The 23,637-nt window shown below is 49.3% G+C and overlaps 1 protein-coding gene across 2 annotated transcripts; it reads right to left on the bottom strand.

Moving 5' to 3' along the window:
* Positions 1–1,190: 1,190 nt before the first annotated feature.
* Positions 1,191–22,149, bottom strand: S1PR5 (sphingosine-1-phosphate receptor 5). 2 transcript variants are annotated; one of them, XM_083483136.1, is made up of 2 exons: positions 21,953–22,149; positions 1,191–2,941 (listed from the first exon to the last, which is right to left on the bottom strand). In XM_083483136.1, exon 2 carries the CDS (start codon positions 2,716–2,718, stop codon positions 1,558–1,560), a length of 1,161 nt encoding a protein of 386 aa, XP_083339262.1. In that variant the 5' UTR covers positions 2,719–2,941; positions 21,953–22,149; the 3' UTR covers positions 1,191–1,557. The 2 variants fall into 2 exon arrangements, with proteins under 2 accessions (XP_083339262.1, XP_083339263.1); XM_083483137.1 differs by lacking the exon at positions 21,953–22,149 and adding an exon at positions 15,023–15,710.
* Positions 22,150–23,637: the final 1,488 nt, after the last annotated feature.

Raw genomic sequence — 23,637 nt, forward strand, 5'->3', positions numbered from 1 at the left:
CAATGCATTCCTATGGGAAACCGTGCTTCGCAAGACGAAAAACTCGCAAGAAGAAAAAACTTGCGGAACGAATTAATTTCGTCTTGCGAGGCACCACTGTATGCCCAATCGCCTAATACGCCGGAATCTATGGTAGCTAGATTTTGTGCAACAGCCATAAGTCAAAGAAAGCAAAAGATTACACAGCTGCATAATGGCAGGTGCCATTTTGCAAGCAGTAACAGAGTGCTGGGGTGGGAGTGGGGCTTGATAGGTCATTTCTGTCACAAACAAGCAAACAAACAAACTTGCCCATCCAGGCAGAGTGCCTTAGCATCACTAAGGATTTAGGCAAAAGAGAAGTGCTGCTTTTTTTTGCATATTTCAGAGAGTCCAGCGAATGCTTTTTGACGTTTATCTCTTTAATAGTGTGTTGTAGTTTTATATACAAGGTTAGGATACCAGACTTGGAGGTTTCCTTCCTTCCTTTTTGCTGCATTCTGGGTGCCCCTTAAGCAAATGGAGGTGGAAGAAGAACGGGATATTTCTTCCTTAGTTCTTTGGGGTAGGAGATAGAACAGCCAAGACAACAACAGGGCAACTTACAACCATTCCATAGCCACTTAACGTGGCCCAAACCAGCAGGACAACTTTTTTTATGAAACAACTTTATTTTGAAGGGGGGTGGGGAATCAGTTTTTGGCCCAAAGAGACATAATTTAACAGCATCATCAACATAAGCTCACATACAAGGATATACAGTGCACTTGTATGTCTGTCTAAAGACACTGAACTTTATACATGTACATGTAGGCCGCCATTTCATGGGGGCTGGATTCCAGGCTAGGTTAGTCTCTGCCCTCAATAGCACTATAATGAATTAGATCTGTCTTTCCACCACTTTTTATCAGCATCATGAAGGTCTAAGTGGTCAGTATGAAGGTATTAGAAGGATCAGCCCCTGGGGGTGGAGGCTGGGACATTGAAACGGACAGGTTGGAGTGAGTATTGCAGAGAGAGAAAACAGTACAAAGGTGGTGTTTTCCTTCAAAAAGAAGCCACTGACGTTCTCCAAAAGAGCTCTTCATATCTCTCCAGGGCACTCTCTAGTTCTAGCAAGACCTTGGTGGAGGGAAGGGTTGTTTCTATGGGTTTGGGGGCCTTGATTTTGCACAGGAGCAACAAGGACTAGTAGGGTGGGCCTCCTGATCTTGTGATGAACTACTTTAAGCTACAGGGTGGAAATAACTGGACTTTGTTATCATTCTAGGTGCTCTAGAAGATTCAGCCACTCAGGCTGCTTGGCCTAGCCACCAGGTTTCCAAATCAGTCTTTGCCTGGGCAAGAACCAGATTCGGTTTGGGTGCCAAGTACTAGGACACCCCTGGTTCCTTGTCTGCTCCTCAGGTCTCCTGGTATACCTGCTAGCCCTGCCTAGGTTTCCTCTCAAGATCTGCCACAGCATTTCCCTTCAGGGCGTAGTCCCACTCTGCTGGGACTTGACCCCTCAGCCCCCTTCTTGACCCCTGGCTGCTCATACCGCACTACTGGCCGCTGGGGCAAGATAACCAAAGGACTTCAGTAGACGGCCTTCAGCACCATTGCCTTGATGGCTTTGGGGGTGCTGTTCCCAAGTGACACGCTAACATTAGGCCCCTCATGCTGGTGCGACGAGCGCTCCGATTTGCTGGTGCTGCCCTCCAGTATGGGGAGACCAAAGCGCTTGGCGCGGCTCTCTTCTGTGCCGGGAGTGACCACCAGCAGGCAGCAGAGCAACTTGAGAATGGCCCGTCTCATGTCCTTACTGGTCAGGGTGTAAATGATGGGATTCAGGAGGGAGTTAATCATTGCCAGGCCCAGGAAATAGTCTGCTTTGTAGAGCACGCTGCAGGCCTGGGCCTGGCAGGCAACGTCCAACAACAGGAGGAGGAAGAGGGGTAGCCAGCAGGCAATGAAAGTGCCCACCACGATGGTCACCGTCTTCAGCAGGGCCATATACTTCTGGGACTTCTTGAGCATGCCTTTGCGGAGGCTGCCCAGCCGCTGCCCGTTGAACTTGACCATGCGGTAGATGCGGGCATAGAGCACCACAATGGAGACCAGGATGGCCAGGAAAACGGTGATGCAGAAGAGGACATAATGCTTAGAATAGAGGGGCAACACTGTGGAACACTCGGGGAGGTTTTCGATGCAGTTCCAGCCCAGGATGGGCAGCACCCCGAGCAAGATGGAGGCCAGCCAGCTGGCCCCCACCAGCAGGAACATCCGCCCTTTCTTGTCCCCGTGGTAGAGTCTCATGCGGACCATTGTGACATGGCGCTCGATGGCAATTGCAAGGAGGCTGAGGACAGAGGCAGCCAGCGTGACAAAGACCCCACCTTCCCGCAGAAACCACTGCACAGGGGTGAGCTTAAGGGTGTTGGGCCCGGACATGACGATATTGGCAGTGTAGGCCACGCCAGCAAGCAGGTCCGACAGGGTCAAGTTCCCAATCAGGTAGTACATGGGCAAGTGAAACTTCTTGTTCCTCCAGATAGCCAGCAGGACCACGAGGTTCTCCACCACAATGAAGGCGCACACCACCAGGAACACAATGGCATCCGCCTTGAGACTGCCCTTGTATTTGCTGCCATGGAGCTTGCCTGTGTAGTTGTAGTGCAAAGAAATCACATTGTTGTTGTGGTACTCTCGGTAGATCTGGCCCAGAGAGCGTGGGGTCTCCATGCTGGCAAATTCCATCCCACGGACACTTCTCCACCTTCAGTTTCATTGGTTTGCATAGCATGGCATAGTCCTTTCCATCATGCTGTGCCAGTCTTGCGCATGCCCCACGCCGGAGAAGTTGGCACTTCACAAATGAGATTAATTTTCGTCAGTAGTTAACACGTCCACCGGTGGCCATTTTGGAGAAGCCATCACAGCACTAGCAGACTCTTTCCATTCCGACCAACCAAGAGGGAGCCTAGAAATTCAAGAGAAAGACTTGTGAGTGGAATGCTTGAAAAGCATGAAACCAACCCAGCTTTCCAGGCAGAAGCGTAGTGTGGGGAGGACCAGGCAGGCCCTGGGGGCATGATTTTGAGGGGGTGCAAGCTAGGCGCTCCTTGGCAGGGATCCCCATCCTACCTGCCACTAGGGGCCTTGCGGCCATGCCCCTGGCCCCCTTGCTGAATGTCACAGTTGGGGGATGTACCTGCCATGGGCCACATTTAGCCAGGCTCCTCTCTGTGTAGCCCCATGAACCCTCTGTGCCCCACGCCTACCCAGAGGCAGTGGTGGCAAGGGTTGGGCTGGCATGGCAGGTTTCGTTTACCCTCCATGCCCAGCTCCTTGTCCTGCCTGGTGCACGTGAGCATGCGCAGCCTGAGCACCAGCGCATGATGCAGTGCCACCGTTTCCAGGTGATGCCCAGTGAATTGAAAAGGGTCTATCATAACAGAAGCTGGGCAATAGGAGTTTTCTTAATCAAAGTCCATCTTGCCCTCCTACTGATCACAGATCTCCAGGATTTTCTGCCGGTGCCTTTTGTATACACAGCACGAGGTTTATGAGCTAAATCAGGGGTTCCAGCAGTGGAGGAAGCCGCTCGGGCGCATGGGGCAGGGCGAGCCGGGGCAGGACACTCCGCAGGGTCTCTGAGGAGTCTGCCTGCCTCCTCCCACTCAGCCGCCCTACAGCTGGGGGGGGGGGAGGGAGGCAGCAGGTGGACCGTTTGGGCAGTGTGGAGCCTGCACGCGCTCAAGCCACCGCGTCACTCCCAGGAGAGACGCGTGGCTCGGGTGCACTGCAGGCCCCATGGTGAGTGCCGCACGGCATTTTGTAAACCCCCCCCCCTCAGTGGTGACACCCGGGGCGGCCTGCATCCACTGCACCCCCTTCCTCCACCCCTGGGGGGTTCCAGAACTGTAGCCTATGGGCCACCACTGATCCGCAAACTTCATTTAGGTGGCCCATGACATTTCTGTAAAAGCACCATAAAAAAAGCCATTCTAGCACAACACATGACAGTTGCTACAACAGGCAGAAAAATTATTATGTGGCTTGCCAAGATCCTCAGCAATTTTCAAGTAGGGGAAAATGTTTGAGGACCACTGAAGACGTGACTCATTCTCGTAGTCCTTTGCCTGATGCAGAAAGGAAGCACAAGCCATGAGAAGCCTATGGCCCGGTCAAGGAGGCTCTTCCTGCATTAAGAGGTTCCTGCTCATGCCCAGCTGAAGCAAATTCCTCCAAGAAATTCCTGCCCCCAAAAGCTAGCAAAGCAAAGTATATTTCAGTCTATTTTTGCCTTCTCCTTCATGTGGAAACTCTTCCGCAAGCTAACCATTTCTTTCCTTCTTGGCTTATATTACTGCTCCAGCTAAGATTTGTTGGTTCTCTCTCTACAATTTTTCTTAACTTTAGCTTTTAAAATCTACTAAACCTACTAAAAACCCTTATCTCAGCTCTCACTCTGTCTCACATTAGCTACTGCTTGCCAGTCTTCCTATCTCCCGGTACATTTCTGAGCACAATTCAAAGTGTTGGTGCTGGCTTTAAAAGCCCTATATGGCCTCGACCCAGTATTCCATCGTTCAGCCCGGACACTGAAATCCAGTGCCAAGGGCCTTCTGGCAGTTCCCTCACTGCGAGAAGCAAAGTTACAGAGAACCAGGCGGAGGGCCTTCTTGGTAGTGGCACCCATCCTGTGGAACGCCCTCCCATCAGATGTCAAGGAGATAAGTAAGTCAACAATCTTTAGCAGACATCTGAAGGCAGCCCTGTACAGGGGCGGAGGAAGGGGTGCGGTGGGGGCAATACGCCTCAGGTGTCACTACTGGGGGGGTGACAAAATGGCAGGCGGCACTCACCGCGGGGCCTGAAGTGTGCCCAAGCCATGTGTCTCTCCTGGGAGTGATGCGGTGGCTTGGGTGCCCACAGGATCCACGCTGCCCCAAACGTTCCACCCGCCACCCCCCCTTCAGTTGTAGGGTGACTGAGTGGGAGGAAGCAGTCAGACTCCTCGGAGGCCCCCCACAGCATCCTGCCCCAGTTCGCCCCACCCCACGGGCGGCTGGTTCCACCCCCCGTGGGCGGCTGGCCCTGGGCGCTGCCCCAGGCACCCAAACAGCTTGCTCCACCACCGGCCCCGTATAAAGGCGGTTTCAATGTTTGATATTTTATTATGCTTTTATATTTGTTGGAAGGCACCCAGAGTGGCTGAGGCAACCCAGTCAGATGGGCGGGGTACAAATAATGTCCCAGCTCCTATTATCTGTGTCCAAACACCTTTGGCTTATTCCGCTGCCCCCGCCAATTCCTTTCTTCACACTTTAATCCTATTAAAACTCTAACTTGCCCTCTTCTAACCATTGCGTCTCCCTAACCGCAGGCTTTTCAGCTCTCTTTTTACGAGTGTGCCCTTTGACATTCACTTTGGTTGTCAGTATCTTTTTGTTTTAGGAATGACTGAGTCACTCGCTCCTCCTGCCTCGAAGGCACATCTCACTTTGCCCCATTGTCCTGTTGACCTGAGTTTACATTTCCCCCTCAGTTTGGAGGTAGCGAAGGCTGTCTTTGCTACTGCTGTTCCCCTGATGGCTATCAGAACGTTGGTGTTTTGCAAGAATCCTGTTTGCTGGTTTCCCCATAGGCAGCTGGTTGGCCACAGTGAGAACAGGATGTCAAACTAAATGGGCCACTGCTCTGATCCAGCAAACTTTTCTTACATTCTCACATTCTTATGCGCAGTCCAAGGAGAGCAGTACATCTTTGCAAATACAACAGAACTCCAAATGTCTCAAGCAAGGCTGCCGTTATTGGCCCACGAGTTACTAGCCCACCTGCCCACACCTAAAGAAATTAGTCATTTGTAGCACATCAATGGTCTAAAAACACTGGTATTCCAGTGTTTCCCTGCATAGAGGATATCCTTATTCACCACAGGCAATCGGCAGGTGGCTGTTTACAAGACCAGGGGCATTTTGGGAGCCAAGATTGTAAAACTAGGTTGTAGGAGAGAAAAAGAGAGCAAGAGAAGGGAAGCAGCTCTGGTGAAAGGCCAGCTGCCTTTGTATTATGTTCTTTATATTGTAAGCCTGAGAGCAGGAATTGTCTTCTTTTTAATTGAGCCTGGAGCCTTCAAAGTGGAGAGTGAGGTTGAAATGGTTTAAATTAATACATTAATTTGACACAAACGTGAGCATCCGTCTTGTATGCAAGTTACAGATGTCCCTTTTAAAGGCTGCATGAGGGTCTCACCCATTTAGCAGAGGGGTGAGACATGACCAGGGAACCACTTAGCACAGTATCAGTCATATCGTCAAGATATCCTGCCATTTATGGGACTTGCCATGTTATACCGAGGCAGTGCAGGATACTCAGAACCCAAGCATCCGGTTCCAAGGTGTTCCCAGTTTAATCCCTGCGGAACGGAGGTGGGAAAGAATCTTGAAAATGTTACGTGGACACAATTCACACTCCGCCCTCCCAATACAGCTACAGACATCACCAGTCCGTAAAGCGAAAAGAACTGGGAGAGCACTCTGATGAAAGGGTCATATAGAGCCACGCCACAATGAAGTTTGGAAAGGTTTTTTGTTGCTGCTTTTGCAACTCTGAAAGTCAAGAGTACAGCAATGAGATAAAACAATTGCAATCAAGAAACTTTTTGTAATAAAGTCCTGTCCGTCTGCCCAATGTCCTCCCCCTCCCCCTGCATTCCTAAGAATTCTGCTCTGCTCTGTTCAATATCTTGCCCCCCACCCCCCACCCCCCGCCTCTCTCTCACACATACAACAATAGTCTTCTGCTGAGCACACAAAACATTCCAGACAGGCCCCCAAATGACCTCTCACACTCCGGAGAATGTATTGCATGCACACACGCGCACACAGACACTTCATTGCCTTTAACGTAGTGTTATAAGAATTTTAAGGTCTCAGATATAGAATAAATATTCGTAAATGCACACATATGTAAATATATAAGGCATGTGTCTGAAACAGTACAGAACAGCAATCCTGAAGTCATTTTGACTCTCCCGATGGCCTCAAATATTCCTCTGTGGCAAGGGAGGCAAATGGCGAAAGCCTTCCCATGTCTTTCTGTTTATAAATCCTCTCTTAAGGGTGTATTTGTGCAAGAATAGGGTGAGCCTGTGACCTGGATTCAGGAATAACCATCACAAAAGAATGGCCAGGCTGCCTAAGTAATGTAATCAGCGACCATTATCAGGAGACCACCTCCTATGATGTATTTATGATGGTTTTGGGGTGGTCTTTGGCTAAGGGGGTTGGGCAATGTCAAAAATCTGTAAAGGTTCCTGCACGCTTTTGTACATGGTCTCTTTCTCCTTAGAAGGAGGGAAAGGAACTCTGTTGCAACAGAAAAATAAATAACTGCCTAGCTTTCCACTGTATCCTGCCTCCATCCATCCTTCTCTGACCGATCATGGACTTAGGGGACTTTGTTGCCTACCAGGCAGTATCTAAAATAAACTCTGCCCTGCTGGTAAGGCCAGGGTGTTTAAAAGCGAGCTGGTGGAGAAAAGCAGGGAAAGCAGGGCTGTCTGGGACCATGAAGGACAACAGTCCTGGAAGAAACTTTGTAGAGAAGAGATGTATCATCTCCAAAGCATTCACACACACTCTCTGGCACACCCGAACCTCTATCATCTGAACCTGAGCCAAGACTTCATTAGAGAGACAGCCCACCATTATCCAGCCTCAGAACATCTTATCAGTTCTCAGGACTTGACCCTGAAGCATATGGCTAGAGCACCTTTGCGCATGTGTAGAGTTCCTTTTACAAGTAGCTCTAGCATACCTCTGGCGAGAGCCTGTCAGCTAAAAAACAAGCCCCAGGGTTTCTCATTTTGGAAATTAGGCACTGAGCCATGGAACAGTCTCAATAACAAAAATAAAAATCTGTCCGCCTTGTCCGAACCAACAATCCTACACAAATGCCCGGCCATTAGGAACATCGGTTAGGACAGGGTTGAAAGGTGCTCTTTTGTTTCGAACTGCTGTTGTCTCCGTACTTAGTTTCTGAAATCCAGAGCCCTTCATGCTCGCACACATTGTTCTGTATCAGGGAAACTTCCCCCTCCCTTTTGACAAGTTCTTGCAAGCCTCGCATGCACACTATCTCGGCTAGTTTCTCACAGTGCTCGCTCTGATGCCATCAATGGAACATCTACCCATAGTGTCCTGGGGATTCCTACACCCACACAGCCAGAAATCGTCTCACTTTGAATTTCAGCTGGAAGAAACTTAATTGGCGCAACAGCTTCCACAACTGTTACACTAATGAGCAAAAAAGTCCCCCTGGCAGAGGCTTCTTTTGCCCCTCCCTGCCACATAAAAGGCAGAGAAGTTCCCAGGCTGTGTGCAGCAACCCTCCCCCCCCCAAAAAAAAACACAGCAGCATGCAAGCTTTTGTTTCCACTCTGCCTCTGCAGAGCTCTCTACAGCATGACTCTCAAAAGTAAAAAGTAGTGTATCTGAAGAAGTGTGCATGCACACGAAAGCTCATACCAAGAACTAACTTAGTTGGTCTTTAAGGTGCTACTGGAAGGAATTTTTTTATTTTGACTATGGCAGACCAACACGGCTACCTATCTACTCTCAAAAGTAAGCAACTGATGCAAAGCAATTCAGAAAAGCAATACAGTACTCAACCCCTTTCCCTGCCTTCCAAATTTGTACAGCGAATCTACTCAGTTGTCTTGTGCAGGGACAGCCAACGTTTTAACACTGAGGGTATGGATTTCCTTCCTCTGCAAGCTGCTATGGGGACAGAACCTCAGATAATGGCATCATCACCCCCCCCCCTGCCAGATTGAACGAGCTTGCAAGCTGCTTCTCACCCAATCAAACCATGAACTGGTGATAGATCTGGCCATTGCAATGACTTCTGGATTCCTACATTTCTCTGTTGAAAAAGGTTCGCTGCAGGTCAGGTGCGAAGCAGCAAGGCTCAATGATTTTCAGCCAGCGAGAGCTGCTCCCCACATCACTCTGGGAGGAGGTGGGCTGCTTCAAAAGCAGCGTGTGAGGAAGAGGTGCAAAATCTGCTCGGAAGGTGTTTGTGCAATCTTTTGTGATAATAATGCCCACTCACATCATAAAGAGCTCGTCACCCACCTACTCTCAGCAGCCAGAAACATCTTAGCCAGACACTGGAGAGACCTGTCAGGAATGAGCATGGACTAATGGTATCGAATAGCGTGGGAAAACATCCTTATTAGAAAAACTAACCAATAAACTGAAACTTAGTACGTTTCCCAGTACGTTTCTGAGCACAATTCAAAGTGTTGGTGCTGACCTTTAAAGCCCTAAATGGCCTCGGTCCAGTATACCTGAAGGAGCGTCTCCACCCCCATCGTTCTGCCCAGACGCTGAGGTCCAGAGCCGAGGGCCTTCTGGCGGTTCCCTCATTGCGAGAAGCAAAGCTACAGGGAACCAGGCAGAGGGCCTTCCTGGTAGTGGCACCCGCCCTGTGGAACGCCCTCCCACGAGATGTTGATAAACAACTACCTGACATTCAGAAGACATCTTAAGGCAGCCCTGTTCAGGGAAGTTTTTAACGTGTGATATTTTAGTGTATTTTTGGTTTCTATGGAAGCCGCCCAGAGTGGCTGGGGAGGCCCAGCCAGATGGGCAGGGTATAAATAATAAATTATTATTATTATAAACTGATACAGGGACAAATAGAAGAAGACATCTTCACCCTGGTATGGTTCCCCTTTATCACATACACAGCCCAACAAGACACTAATAAGAATCCGTTGACAGCATACAAATCAATCTGGCTAACGTAATCCCCCCCCCACATACCCTACTCAGACACAAAAACAAAATCTCACTACAGACAACCAAAGACAGACAACCACACCCCCAACCTCTTTCACCACCAAGAAATTACAAGTGAATAGTAAGAGAATCCACACGAGTGACACTGACACAAAACCCCACAGATATATTAAGTATAAGAATAGACACATTGCCACCCCACCCCACTCACCATTCCCCCCTCCTTCCCCCACTTATCTTCCTAACCTAACACTGCATGCAACACTAACGTCTCACAACAAACGAAACTGATCAGTAGAAAACACAACTTGGAAAAAAGAGACAATGCACATATTTTTCTAAACTAAAAAATCTGTAATAAAAATATATTAGAAGAGGAAGAGGGAAGAAGAAGAAGAAGAAGAAGAAGAAGAAGAAGAAGAAGAAGAAGAAGAAGAAGAAGAAGGGATTTGTGCACGCATATGGTGCTTCCAAATAGCTCAATCTTGGCTGCTTCTACAAAGCAACGATCAAGATAATACTGCTTGGACAGGGAAAGGAGTTGGATTAACCGGACAAAGTCTTTGATCCTTGATAGATTATGATTTGCAGGCTGTTTCTCATTCATACAACACCACTTCTCCAGCAAAACTTGCTCAAGGAATGGTGCTGGCGAAGCCAAAAGCAGCACAGAATGTGCTGCTTCTCACCTAGAAGGCAGTTCTCTTCTGCCAGAGCGATACAAGATCTTGCCATTCATTTCTGCAGTGGTACCTATTTATCTACTTGCACTGGTGTGCTTTCGAGCTGCTAGGTTGGCAGGAGCTGGGACAGAGCAATGGGAGCTCACCCGTTGTGGGGATTGAACCACCGACCTTCTGATCGGCAAGCCCAGTGCAAGTAGATAAATAGGTACCACTGCAGAAATGAATGGCAAGATCACAGTGCAACCCACGTCCCCAAGGACTGTGGCGCCTCCAAGGCTCTGCACCCAGTACGACCAAACTGGTTGCTCTCCCCTAAATCCACCTCTGCTCTCTGCCTTCCCTTCCCAAGGGCCCGCTGCCATTGTGAGTCTAGGTAAGCAGGCTTTCCTAGTGCAGTCCACAAGTTCCATGCAGCATCTGCAATGTGCTTTTTTTGATCTATCAACCAGCAGCCACGTGTTTTCAGAATGATTAGAGACATCTTGGAAGCTGGTCATGGAGATGAAGCATTCTTTCTTTCATTTTATCTGGTTATCCACACACACACACACACTGCGGCTTGCCAGTCACAGCTTCCCAATGCTGGGCAAAGCAGACATGGGTGTGTGATCATTGGGTATTGTGAGGTCTGGGGTTTTCTTCCTCCCTCCATGTAGAGGAAGCAGAGTTTGTGAAATAACTCTCCCCACATTGGCCTCATGGAAGGGAGGGGGTGAGGCAGCAATGTAATCAATCTGAGGGTGATCCTCCTGTTCATAAGCCCAGAAACTGGGTTCAGGATGGGGTCATTTCTGAGCGATGAGAGACAAAGAAGTTTCAGAGAGGGATGTGAGAGAGGAGCGATGAGAAGAGATTCCCAGGCTGGGAACTGTAACCTGCAAAGCCTGATGGCTTCAAACAGATCAACAGGCGCTCTCTGCTCAAAAGTACAGGACAGATGCCCCACAGAGCATCAACATTTGCAGTGATTTATGGGGGAAAAGCTGCGAAGGCCAGGCTGTGAGGAATTGCCCTTGACTTTGCACAATTTGATATACAACGGCTGAATGGGGGAGGGAGGGAGGTGGAGGGAATGCAATCGGTACACAAAACTACCAGCCAGCAGTTAAATGCATGGAACTATGGCAGACTCTCACCAAGTGCCGTTAGTGATCACAAACTGAAAGTTGAAATGGGGAGGCACAGACTTGCCATTTATCCCCCCCCCCAAAAAAAATCAATTGTACAGTGTGTACAGCTTAATTTGGCAGCATAGTACCCCTTTTGCATGTCTAGGATCCTAGGTTCATCTTCCATTGGGCTCTCAGGAAACAGCCAGGAATGCCTTTTGTGCAAAACCTTGGAGAGTCATAGCTAGCATTGGGCTAGTAGAAGGGGATATCTCTGTGTCCTGACATCCTTAGACAATGGACATGGAAATTCAACCTATGGCTGCTACTCTTCTGCACTCATAATGTAATCCCAAGTGGGACTGACTTCCAAGAAACATGCTCAAAACTGGGGTCCAGGCTAGCTGAGCCTTTTCACACCATCAGAGGGAGGTCCAACAGCTTCTCCACCCAAAGGTCAGTGAGGAACAACTGACCCAGATCCTGGCAGGACAAAAGCAGGGCATCACACTATACCATGGGTAGGCAAACTAAGGCCCGGGGGCCGGATCCGGCCCAATCGCCTTCTCAATGCAGCCTGCGGACGGTCCAGGAATCAGCATGTTTTTACATGAGTAGAATGTGCCCTTTTATTTCAAATGCATCTCTGGGTTATTTGTGGGGCATAGGAATTCGTTCATTATTATTTTTCAAAATATAGTCCAGCCCCCCCACAAGGTCTGAGGGACAGTAGACCGGCCCCCTGCTGAAAAAGTTTGCTGACCCCTGCACTATGTGATATGCACAAACACACACAGGATTACAGATAGGTAGCCGTGTTGGTCTGCCATAGTCAAAATAAAAAAATTCCTTCCAGTAGCACCTTAAAGACCAACTAAGTTAGTTCTTGGTATGAGCTTTCGTGTGCATGCACACTTCTTCAGATACCAAGAAGTATCTGAAGAAGTGTGCATGCACACGAAAGCATGTGCTTCACACGAAAGCATGTGCTTCTTTATCTGAAGAAGTGTGCATGCACACGAAAGCTCATACCAAGAACTAACTTAGTTGGTCTTTAAGGTGCTACTGGAAGGAATTTTTTTATTTTGACACACAGGATTGTCAATCATGGACAACAAAGGCCAAGATATTCAAGAGAAGCCGATGCCAGCCTCGCAATCAGGGACATAATCCAGGGGAAAGAGTGATTCACCTGGCTTGGCAAACCTCTCCGTTTTGTCCCTACATATATTGAGCATTGGTTGCCTAGCTTGCCATGCCCACAATGGAGCCTGAACTGGATGGGACATGCAAAAGCAGGGCAAAGAGAAGTCTGGATTTCCTGAGCTTGCAGGGCTGCTAGCAGCCTCCAGGAAAGGCAGGCAGGCATTGGGAAGGGTTAAAGGCCCTTTCTCCTCACCCTCTTCCCTCTGCTCTCCATTGTCCCCCTCCTGAAACTGCTTTTCTCTTAGAGAATGGGGGGCGGGGGGGGGAGAGCCTCTGCAGGAAAGCAGGTATGCCAGGAGGAGAGAAAGCAGAAGGGGACAGACTTATTTTGCTTTCCCTTCTGCTGGCTGCAAATTCCTCTCGATCTCAATTCCTGCAAATCTCTCTTCAAAGCTCTCCTCTCCCACAAAGTCCATTTGCCAGCCCCTTCCCAACGGCATCTGTTTCCATTCTTCCCATGCTACACATTCTTCCTTTCCCCAGCTAACCGCTGATTCCTGACACTGTCCAACTTTATAGCCTGTAAGCTCATCGCAGCAGAGACCAGTATTTCCCTCCCTTCTCTCTCCTTTTCTTTTCTTTTTCTTTCACTTGTGCTGTGTAAAGCATAGCTGCAGGGTGTTGTGATCAGTTACCAGCAAACGTTAAACCTACAAGAGGGGGAAATGGTGTGTGTGTGTGTGTGTGTGTGTGTGTGTGTGTGTGTGTGTGGAGAGAACACCCCACTATCATTTTTTCCAAACAGTTAAATGAGCTGTAACTCAAGGTTGACCCCCACCCCACTGCCCCACACTCCCAACCAGGAGATTTACTGCTCAGACTTATGTATATCTATACGGAAACAAAGCCACATTGAGTTCCTTTGGCTGTAACTTTCAGATAAGCGTTTATAGGACTGCAGCCTTACTGCCAGATTGCAGAGGACCCTTTCCCAGATAACCAGGGAAGTTTAAAGAAACACTTTTCCTATGGTGTGTTTAAGATGAGGCTACTCTAAAAGAAGTCATCCTGGGACAGAAATGGAGCACTTCCGTTCAGAACTCATGATTCCAGATTCTGCATTGCTGCCTTGGAGGTAGATAATATTATTACACTGATGACCACCTTTTAAAGTGCCCAACCTGTGGAGAAGATGCGTCCCTTGCTCTCTGTTGGTTTTCCAGAAAATAGGGGATATTATTATTATTATTATTATTATTATTATTATTATTATTATTTATTAAATACTACCCTTCATCTGAGGATCACAGGGCAGTTTACAACATAAAAGCAGAAAAATACATAACCTAGGGTTACCAGACGTTCCTGGGGACAGTCCCCGGATTTGCAAATCTGTCCCCAGACAAATTCCGTCCCCGGAATGTCCCCAGATTTGCAAATCTGTCCCCAGGAAACGTGGCAGTGGCAGCCTCAGCAGCCCGGAGCCAGCCTGGTAGCACAGTTGGATGGCCATTGCCCAGTTTTTAAAAAACTCTGTGCATTTATGTTTCACAGGGTGTGAAAGAAGGCCTTTGCACCTTATACAATATGCATGTACAGTGGTACCTCGGGTTACATACGCTTCAGGTTACAGACTCTGCTAACTCAGAAATAGTACCTCGGGTTAAGAACTTTGCTTCAGGATGAGAACAGAAATTGTGTGGCGGCGGCATGACAGCAGCAGGAGGCCCCATTAGCTAAAGTGGTACCTCAGGTTAAGAACAGTTTCAGGTTAAGAACAGACCTCCAGAATGAATTAAGTTCTTAACCCAAGGTACCACTATATGCTTGGGTCCAGGGTCTTTTGCCTCACCATCCCCACTACTGACTCCCTCTTGCTACTCAGCTTAAAAAAATAAAATAAAAAGGTGTCCCTGGATTCATTGAAAAAAATCTGGTAACCATAACATAACCTAGTAAGAAAGAAAAAATAATAAGCCCCCCACCCTGAAGCAGAATGTAGTTCAGGACAGAGAAAAGAAAATACTTTTCAATTAAACTGTGGAACTCACTCCCACAAGAGGTGGCAAGCTTGGGTGGCTTGAAAAGGTTTAGGCAAATGCATGAAGGCAGATAAGGCTTTCGATGTTCTTGCTGTAGCTGCTATTTATTAAATTTGGTTACAGCCTTTAATCTGAAGAACACAGGGTACCGAATGAAGAAAGAGCAAAACAAAACCAATAACCTTCCCTCCCACATACGGATTTAGAAGAACACGGAATGCTAACCAGCCCAAGTCCTGGATGGTGAAAGGTTTTCCGTGACCTACCTGGCGGGGATGTGGGAAGCGCAAGAAGGAGGCATGCGAATCCTGGGTTGCGCCCCTTAGAACCGCCGCGCAAGTTCTAGCTGGCGATACTGCCCACGGGGAGCGCAACGCGTCCGCCCCGTCTAAGTCCTGCTTGAGTTGCTCTTCTTGCTGGTCTGTGACCGTCAGAAATGGCCGGCTACTACCCGAGTTGCTCTTGAGGCGGGACGGGGAGCCTGGGGAGCAGCAGCAGCAGCAGCAGCTTGCTCTCGTCCGTCGGCGCGCCCCCTGGGTCTTGGCTCCTGACCGCGCCCCGGAGAGGCGGCCCCGGCTGGGCTCCCTTGCGTTTTCTCCCCCAACCCAGAAGAGCTGCGGAGAACTTCGGGTCGCAGCAAGAGCTCCCCGTCCCCGCTGAGATTCGAGGGGGCGGCGGCCGCTGGCAGCACCTCCCGCTCCCACGAAGTCTAGGCGTGGAGCCGAGCGCCGACAGCTCGGGGCAGCCAGCAAGCTGCGGGTGGGGCCGGGACCCTCCGCGATCCGGGGTGGGCAAGAGAGAGCTGGCTGTGAGCCGCCGAGCGCTCCCACTCCGTCGGGTCGTCTGTCCCGGGCTTAGCGCGCGAGAGAGGCGCTCCCTCGCAGCTGCCCGAGGAGAGACGTCTCTGCCAGCCCAGCGGGCCGGGGCCAGCCGGGACACGTCTGATACCGCGCAGGAATGGGCAGGCCGGGGACACGGATCTGGTTCGAGGGCTTGGTCTGACCGGGCTGGGAGGGGGGGGGTGTTCAAGGCCGCCCGGAAATCCCGGCCCCTGGTGCCACGGGCTGCAGCGAGGGACAGGCACTCTGCGCGCTCTCAGGGGCGCTCTTGCTATACCCCGGCTCGCGAGCTGGTTTCTGAGAGACAGACGGCTGAGCCTCTGGCCTGAGCCAGCTTCAGGGTTCGTCTGTTCTGGGACAGGGGTGCCAACTTGGATAAAATATTGGGGGAGTTGCAGGTAACCCCCCCCCCCCGCATAATCGACCACAAGACGCGGTGCATGCACACAATTTGAATGGCAATGCCCATCAACTGGGGGGGGGAGGAGCTGGCCCCTTCAAATATTTTATGGGGGGGACCTTGGCCCCTAGGAGTTAGCTCTTATGTTTTGGGATTAAATCCCTGCACTGCAAAGCTTAAGTGTTTGAGGCAGGGCAGCGGGGAGGAAGGTGAGTTCTGGCGCACATTTTCTGGGTCTCCGGGCCTCCACTCCCCACTCAAATCCCCTCTACCCTGCCAGACGCCAAGCTCAGTCCCTCTCCTTCCCAGAAGTAGCTGTGCTGGCCCAGGACGCTTCACCCTGCACCTCCTTCTTAGGGGTACAGTATGAGTCAAGAGATCATTTGCACTGTTGCAGGGGGTGGTTTCCTGCATCGCCCTCAAGAGATCTCTTGGGGTGCAACGCTTCGTGGGCAGGCACATGGTAGCTTCCCTGGTGGCCGTTGGAAACATGACTTCTCCAGGTGGTTTTGTGTAACTCAGGGCAGCTTAGCAAATGAATTCGGAATTCCTGGTGGGCAGCTGCCTGTGGTTGAATCACTAAAGCCCACTCCTTTCCCGGAACTGGCAATGGGAGAATGTAGAAGTCCCCTCCCTTCCCCCTAAAGAGCTGGGAATAATTATTAATAGGCTAGCAAGGAGGGTCATCAGTCCCAAGAGGCTGATGAAACGTCTGGAGGAAACCACTCAGTGGTTAAGGGAAGAAAAGGCCATCACTAGAGAAGGAAAAACATGGAAAGTTGGGAAGAAAGGCAAAAACCCTTGCAGCACAGGAGGCTGATGAAATGCTAATTCCTTCACTTGTGAGTATTTATGGCAGATATCCAAAGATCTCTTCAGCTTCAGGGTGCGGTGCCTGGCTAGAGGCACTCTCTGAATTACTAGTCAAAAGCCTCATGGACGATGCTATTTCCAAAATGTTGTTCAGCGTAGGAAAGAACCAGCTATAAAAGCAGAGCTGAGTTGCTGCAGGATCTGCAATATTATTTGGAACAGGAGATTGACTTTGTGATATCATGTTAATGCAACAGAACAGATCTGGGCAGGAGACTTTTGGGGCTTCATCCTCAAATCCTTTTTTAAAAAAAACATGTGGTGCAAACCTATGCATATGTACTCAGAAGTCAGCCCTGCTGCCTTCAAGGGGATTTACTCCCTCTGGTTAAATATGAAACTTTTAATGAGAACCTGGGCTTAGAATTCTTTGATCCAGGTAACAAAAGCAGGTTTGCCATCCAAGCTGATGGCCTTCACACTAACAGGCACTAACATATTATACCATCCGAGGAAGCAGTTGCTTTGTGCAAGAAGCTTATTATGCCTGTTGCCATTTATCACCCTCACCATGAAGTTGTAAGTTCTCTCCCAGGCCCGTTTTGACTTACGTGAGAACACGGGGAAGCAGCGACACCCCTGACTTGGATCTGTTTATTCGTTTAGTTTCAGGTTGCATCCAACCAAGTTCTCCTCAAAGCACATCTGCTTAATTTCCATTAATTTCAGTGGGTCTGCTTTGAGTAGAACGAACACTGGGAAGGACTGTGTGTGTATATATATATATATATATATATATATATATATATATATATATAAAAATATTATATGCCACCTTTTGGTAGTATAGCCCACCCAAGGCAGCTTAAAAGGTAAAGGGACCCCCTGACCATCAGGTCCAGTTGTGACCGACTCTGGGGTTGCGGCGCTCATCTCACTTTATTGGCCAAGGGAGCCAGTGTACAGCTTCCAGGTCATGTGGCCAGCATGACTAAGCCACTTCTGGTGAACCAGAGCAGCACACGGAAACGCCGTTTACCTTCCCGCCGGAGCAGTACCGCCCCGTCTACTTGCACTTTGACGTGCTTTTGAACTGCTAGGTTGGCAGGAGCAGGGACCAAATAATGGGAGCTCACCCCGTCGCGGGGATTCGAACCGCCAACCTTCTGATCGGCAAATCCTAGGCTCTGTGGTTTAACCCACAGCGCCACATGCAACATATTTACATTGGGATGTTCATAATGATTCGACATAACCCTCATCATTTTCAGGGTCAAACTGAAAAAGGCTATTGGACAAGCCTCTCTAGGAAGGAAGTATCAAAAGTGACTGGATATCTGGTATTTGCTCTGCATGGCAGGTGAACCTCAGGTGCTGTCCCAATGTTTCCAAGCGCATATCAGCTCTGCCCCACCTGGCAACCCCCTTCTGCTTAAACCCAGTTTCAGCCAGGGTTGGATGGGCTTTTGGTTCGTTCCCTGCAGTCGTGCCAGTCCTCAGTTTTGTCGGTGACTTTCAGTCCTCATTCCCAGCTCAGCGCTTAGGGATGGTCTGCTGCTTCCACACAGGCATTCCCTTGGCTTCCCTTGGGCATGGTGAACAATGCTCCATTGAGGCAGGCAGAGGGACCAGCAGCCATGCCTAATGTGGAGACAATAAAAGGCCGACTCCAGTGCTGGGACCCACAAGCAACATGGGCTGGAGGACACGGCAGGACGTGGCTGAGAGCCACCCTGGGATCCTCCTGTGGCCCAGCTCCTTAGCAGCTTTGAGAAGGCAGAAGACTTGAGCCAGAGGCCTAACAATGTGCTGTGTACTTGCTGGAAGGGAGACACCCCTAAGACATATATAGATTTGTCCTGTGTTAGTTGCCTCTGTCCACATTCTGCATCTGCCAGAGGGGAGATACTGGGGGCAGGGCAGAGAAATTCAGTTTGACCTACTGTACTTTTTGCTCTATAAGACTCACTTTTTCCCTCCTAAAAAGTAAGGGGAAATGTGTGTGCGTCTTATGGGGCGAATGCAGGCTGCACAGCTATCACAGAAGCCAGAACAGCAAGAGGGATTGCTGCTTTCACTGCACAGCGATCCCTCTTGCTGTTCTGGCTTCTGAGATTCAGAATATTTTTTTTCTTGCTTACCTCCTCCAAAAACTAGATGCGTCTTATGGTCTGGTGCGTCTTATGGAGCGAAAAATACAGTAATTCACACTTCTCAAAGCAATACGCAAACAAAAAAAGCAGTTATCCTTTGAAATTCACACCTGCCCAAACTTTGCAGTGCAGCTCTCCAATCACAACATGTGCACAAAAATACAGTGGCACCTCGGGTTACAGACGCTTCGGATTACAGACGCTTCAGGTTACAGACTCCGCCAACCCAGGAATAGAACCTCGGGTTAAGAACTTTGCTTCAGGATGAGAACAGAAATTACGTGGCGGCAGTGGGAGGCCCCATTAGCTATAGTGGTACCATAGGTTAAGAACCGTTTCAGGTTAAGAACAGACCTCCAGAACGAATTAAGTTCTTAACCCGAGTTACCACTGTATGTACATTAGGAGAACGTGTGAAAATGCATATCTTGGCGAAAACACCTTAAAAGTGCATTGTATTAGGGGGAATGGCTTGCAAAGAATGTGTATATTGGGGAAACAGCATATAAAAGTGTGTCACAGGAGAAATGGGCACCACTATTCTGATGACTGTTTATAGCAAAATTTGCAGATGGCTGCAGAAATGTGACAAAGTGTGCTTAAGAGTGGTAAAATGAGAAACCGAAATCGACATATTCATTGATTCCCACCAGCCATGTTAGCCCATTGTGGCAAAAACAAAATAGTGTTTTGTAGCTCAGGATGCCTTTGAAGCTCATTTGAAGAACATTCTTTCCCTTCAAGAATTCTGGACACTGGAGTCTGTTAAAAGTTGTTGGGAATTGTGAATCTGTGAGGGGTAAACAGCAGTGCCCAGAGTCCTTTGAAGGAAGGAACATACTTCAAATGTGCTTCAAATGTGCTACAGTGTGTGCACAGTCTACAACACATATTATGACATCAACTTTTATGGACTTCATTCCGTACCCTATACATCAAATAGTTTGGATCCCCAAAAAACCCACCCCACAAATTATGCCAACCAATGCAGTTATGCAATGATGTGTTGCAAAAGCTCACTCAATATTCATGGTTTATTTTGAACCATACTTTGAGGTTTTGCAGAATTTGGGGCATCTTGTTAGGAAGAGAGGTCTGGCTATGTTTTGGGTGATATGTGACTAAAGGCATGAAGGAGGTTTGACTAAACCCTGCAGCACCACAATGCTCTGACTCCTTTTGCAGGCACCAACTATACGAAGTGTATAGGACCCTCTGGAATTCCAGATACAGCCTATTACCATCTGCCAAATAGTTCACACTTCAAATATTTCAGAGCCAGAAAGCCAGTGTCCTTAAAGCAGAGATGATCTTTCAGTGGCTAATAATTGGTGCTGTAGATTCAGGCTCTCTTTCACAATCCCTTTTACATTTGCAAGACTTCAGTGCTTGCAAGTGCTTCAGTAAGCATAAAGCTAAAGGGACCCCTGACCATTAGGTCCAGTCATGGCCGACTCTGGGGTTGCGGTGCTCATCTCGCTTTATCGGCCAAGGGAGCCGGCGTACAGCTTCTGGGTCATGTGGCCAGCATGACTAAGCCACTTCTGGCGAACCAGAGCAGTGCATGGAAATGCCGTTTACCTTCCCGCTGGCGCGGTACCTATTTATCTACTTGCACTTTGGCATGCTTTTGAACTGCTAGGTTGGCAGGAGCAGGGACCGAGCAACGGGAGCTCACCCCGTCACGGGGATTCGAACCACCGACCTTCTGATCAGCAAGTCCTAGGCTTTGTGGTTAAACCCACAGCGCCACCCGCGTCCCTTATTCAGCAAGCATGATATTCAGTAAGCATAATAGACTGTAAAACCTGCAGCCAAAGTAAGGCTAGGAGCTCCACAAAACCTCTCTTTTTATGCTCATGCAGTCAGATTCTGCAAGAAGGCACTTGCTGAGTGTATGCTTAAAATGCCATGAGTGTTGGAAAAACAACCCCCCACCCCTCTTCTTCCAGCATCAACAGTGTTGCCTTGTGGGAAAAGGAAAGGTTTTCTAGATCCCAGCGATAATGGCACAGTAATTGTCCATTTATGTTGCAGTTATAATTATTCCCTGGAATGGCTCTTAGAAATGAATCCCTTGACTGACTGCAGACAGATTAATAGGCGCAACAAGGGAACTGCAAGACGCCCAGAGCAGAGGTGGCCCAGCCAAGTTGTATGGCTTGGGTAGTCAGGAGAGGCCCAAGCCATTTTGCTGCCTGAGGCAAAGCACAGGATGGGGTGTTCCCCATTCTGTGCACACAAAATCTGACCAAACAGGTATGTGGATCTTACTTCAGCGCTGGTGATGGGGCAGAGGCCTCCACATCACCCTATGGCAGCAAGCCAGCTTAGGAGCTGCCCTGGTACACATTTCCAGCCACCTTCTGCCCCATAGAATTTGCCACCTGTGGCTGCTGCCTCACTATGCCTCATGGACTACCCTGTTGGTCGTCCTCACAACTGGGACACTAGAAGAGGAGGAAGCACAGATTTGGGGGTGTGGCGAAGAAAAGCAGTTTCTTCAGTAAACCTGAAGGAGCGTCTCCACCCCCATCGTTCAGCTTGGACACTGAGGTCCAGCTCCGAGGGCCTTCTGGCGCTTCCCTCACTGCGAGAAGTGAGGTTACAGGGAACCAGGCAGAGGGCCTTCTTGGTAGTGGCGCCCACCCTGTGGAATGCCCTCCCATCAGATGTCAAGGAAATAAACAACTATCTGACTTTTAGAAGACATCTGAAGGCACCTCTGTTTAGGGAAGTTTTTAATGTTTGATGTTTTATCAGTTTACTACTACTATTATTATTATTCTATTGGGAGCTGCCGAGAGTGGCTGGGGAAACCCAGCCAGATGGGTGGGGTATAAATTATCATCATCATCATCATCATCCCCCAAACCACCCCAGTGCTCTCTGTGGAAGCTGATGGTTTCTGCTGCACAGCTTAATGTCTGCAGCACAGAGTAGCCATAATACTGAATGGGATTTCCATCTCTTCACCAGTCTACTACTCACTGCTCCGGAGCGAATGTTCCCGACATTTGCATACATGCTTCCGTTTTCAGCTTCCGGGTTGCAGCTGCCTTCCTTGACATTTGATTTGCCCCTGACGGAATTCTGTAAGGCTAAGCGGTACTGCTGATTCAAAATGGTCTTTCTGTCAGGAGCGATGCTCCCGCTTTCTGCATCCTACAGGCGCTGCCAAGGACCCTGCTCCTTATCCACAGTCTCCAAGCGCTGCGATTGGCCTGTTGCTGAACTGGTTCTGCTTGTCCCAATCCCCAGGGCAGCTTCCTCAGCTCGGTCCTCACCCGCTTTCTCATGCAAGCCTAGCCTGCAAGTTCAGACCAGCTCTTTGGTCCAGCCACACCCTTGCCTTGGCATTGCCCCTGAGCTGACTTCTGCTCTCCCTCTTTGCAGCACCCACACCAAGGGAGCCTCCTAACTCCATGGGAGGTCACGTTGGCTTCAGCAGATACGGGCTTCCTGGGCCTGCCAACCTAGAAGGCTGCTGGCAGCCTGCAAGACAATTAACAAAGCTTAAGGAAAGGATGAGGGACGCGGGTGGCGCTGTGGGTTAAACCACAGAGCCTAGGACTTGCCAATCAGAAGGTCGGCAGTTCGCATCCCCGCAATGGGGTGAGCTCCCGTTGTTCGGTCCCTGCTCCTGCCCACCTAGCAGTTTGAAAGCACGTCAGTGTGCAAGTAGATAAATAGGTACCACTCCGGCGGGAAGGTAAATGGCGTTTCGTGCGCTGCTCTGGTTCACCAGAAGTGGCTTAGTCATGCTGGCCACATGACCCAGAAGCTGTACGCTGGCTTCCTTGGCCAATAAAGCGAGATGAGTGCCGCAACACCAGAGTCGTCCGTGACTGGACCTAATGGTCAGGGGTCCCTTTACCTTTACTTTAAGGAAAGGATGTGTGTTAGCATTACCTTTGTCTGCGATGGAGCTTGTTTCCAACCTTCTCCTGTTCTGATGGTGTATCTCTCAGTGCATCACTGCGCCTGCAGTCCACTGGAGGCATGTAGGGATGCTTTGGGGATTTCTTGCTGGGTAGACATGTTACAGACCTCAGATGGAGATGCCAGGAAGAGCAGGACCGAGGGACCACCCAATGGGCTGTTGAGAGGAGGAGAAGAAAGAGGGGGAATGGATCTTTGGATGCTGTTGCTGCTGCTGCTGCTGCTGCTCTCTGGAGAGGGGAAGTTTCTCAGCCTCCATTTAAAAGGACATCACATGTGGCTGTCCAACCAAACTAGTTTCCTCTTAATGAAACGGCCACAAAATGAACTTAAATTGCTCTGTTAATTAGCTGGGCCCTCCCTAAACAATTGAAGACTTCAAGAGGAGATGGTGACGGTTCCCACACTATTCACAGCAGAGGTGAGCTGTCCAGGCCCGTAGCAATACCCCACCCCCTTCCCTTTGCATGCTAGAAGACACAATACCTGGAGCAGGTGATGCTCAAACTGCTGCCTTGCACTGGGATGAGGAGAAGGGAGTCCGGTGGGTGGCCTTGGGGAGCTGCTGGCTGTTGGGACCCATGGCAAGAATGTGAGACAAGGTGACACTTGGACCAGGCAAAACACGTTGCTGTGTTTTTGAGCAAGAGTGTGCCTTCAGAAACACCAAGCACAGATCAGTTATACCTCTTCTTTTTAAATTTTTGTTTATGGTTTTCAATTTTATACATTTC

The sequence above is a fragment of the Podarcis liolepis genome (assembly GCF_965112155.1).
Source record: "Podarcis liolepis genome assembly, chromosome: 17".
NCBI lineage: Eukaryota > Metazoa > Chordata > Lepidosauria > Squamata > Lacertidae > Podarcis > Podarcis liolepis.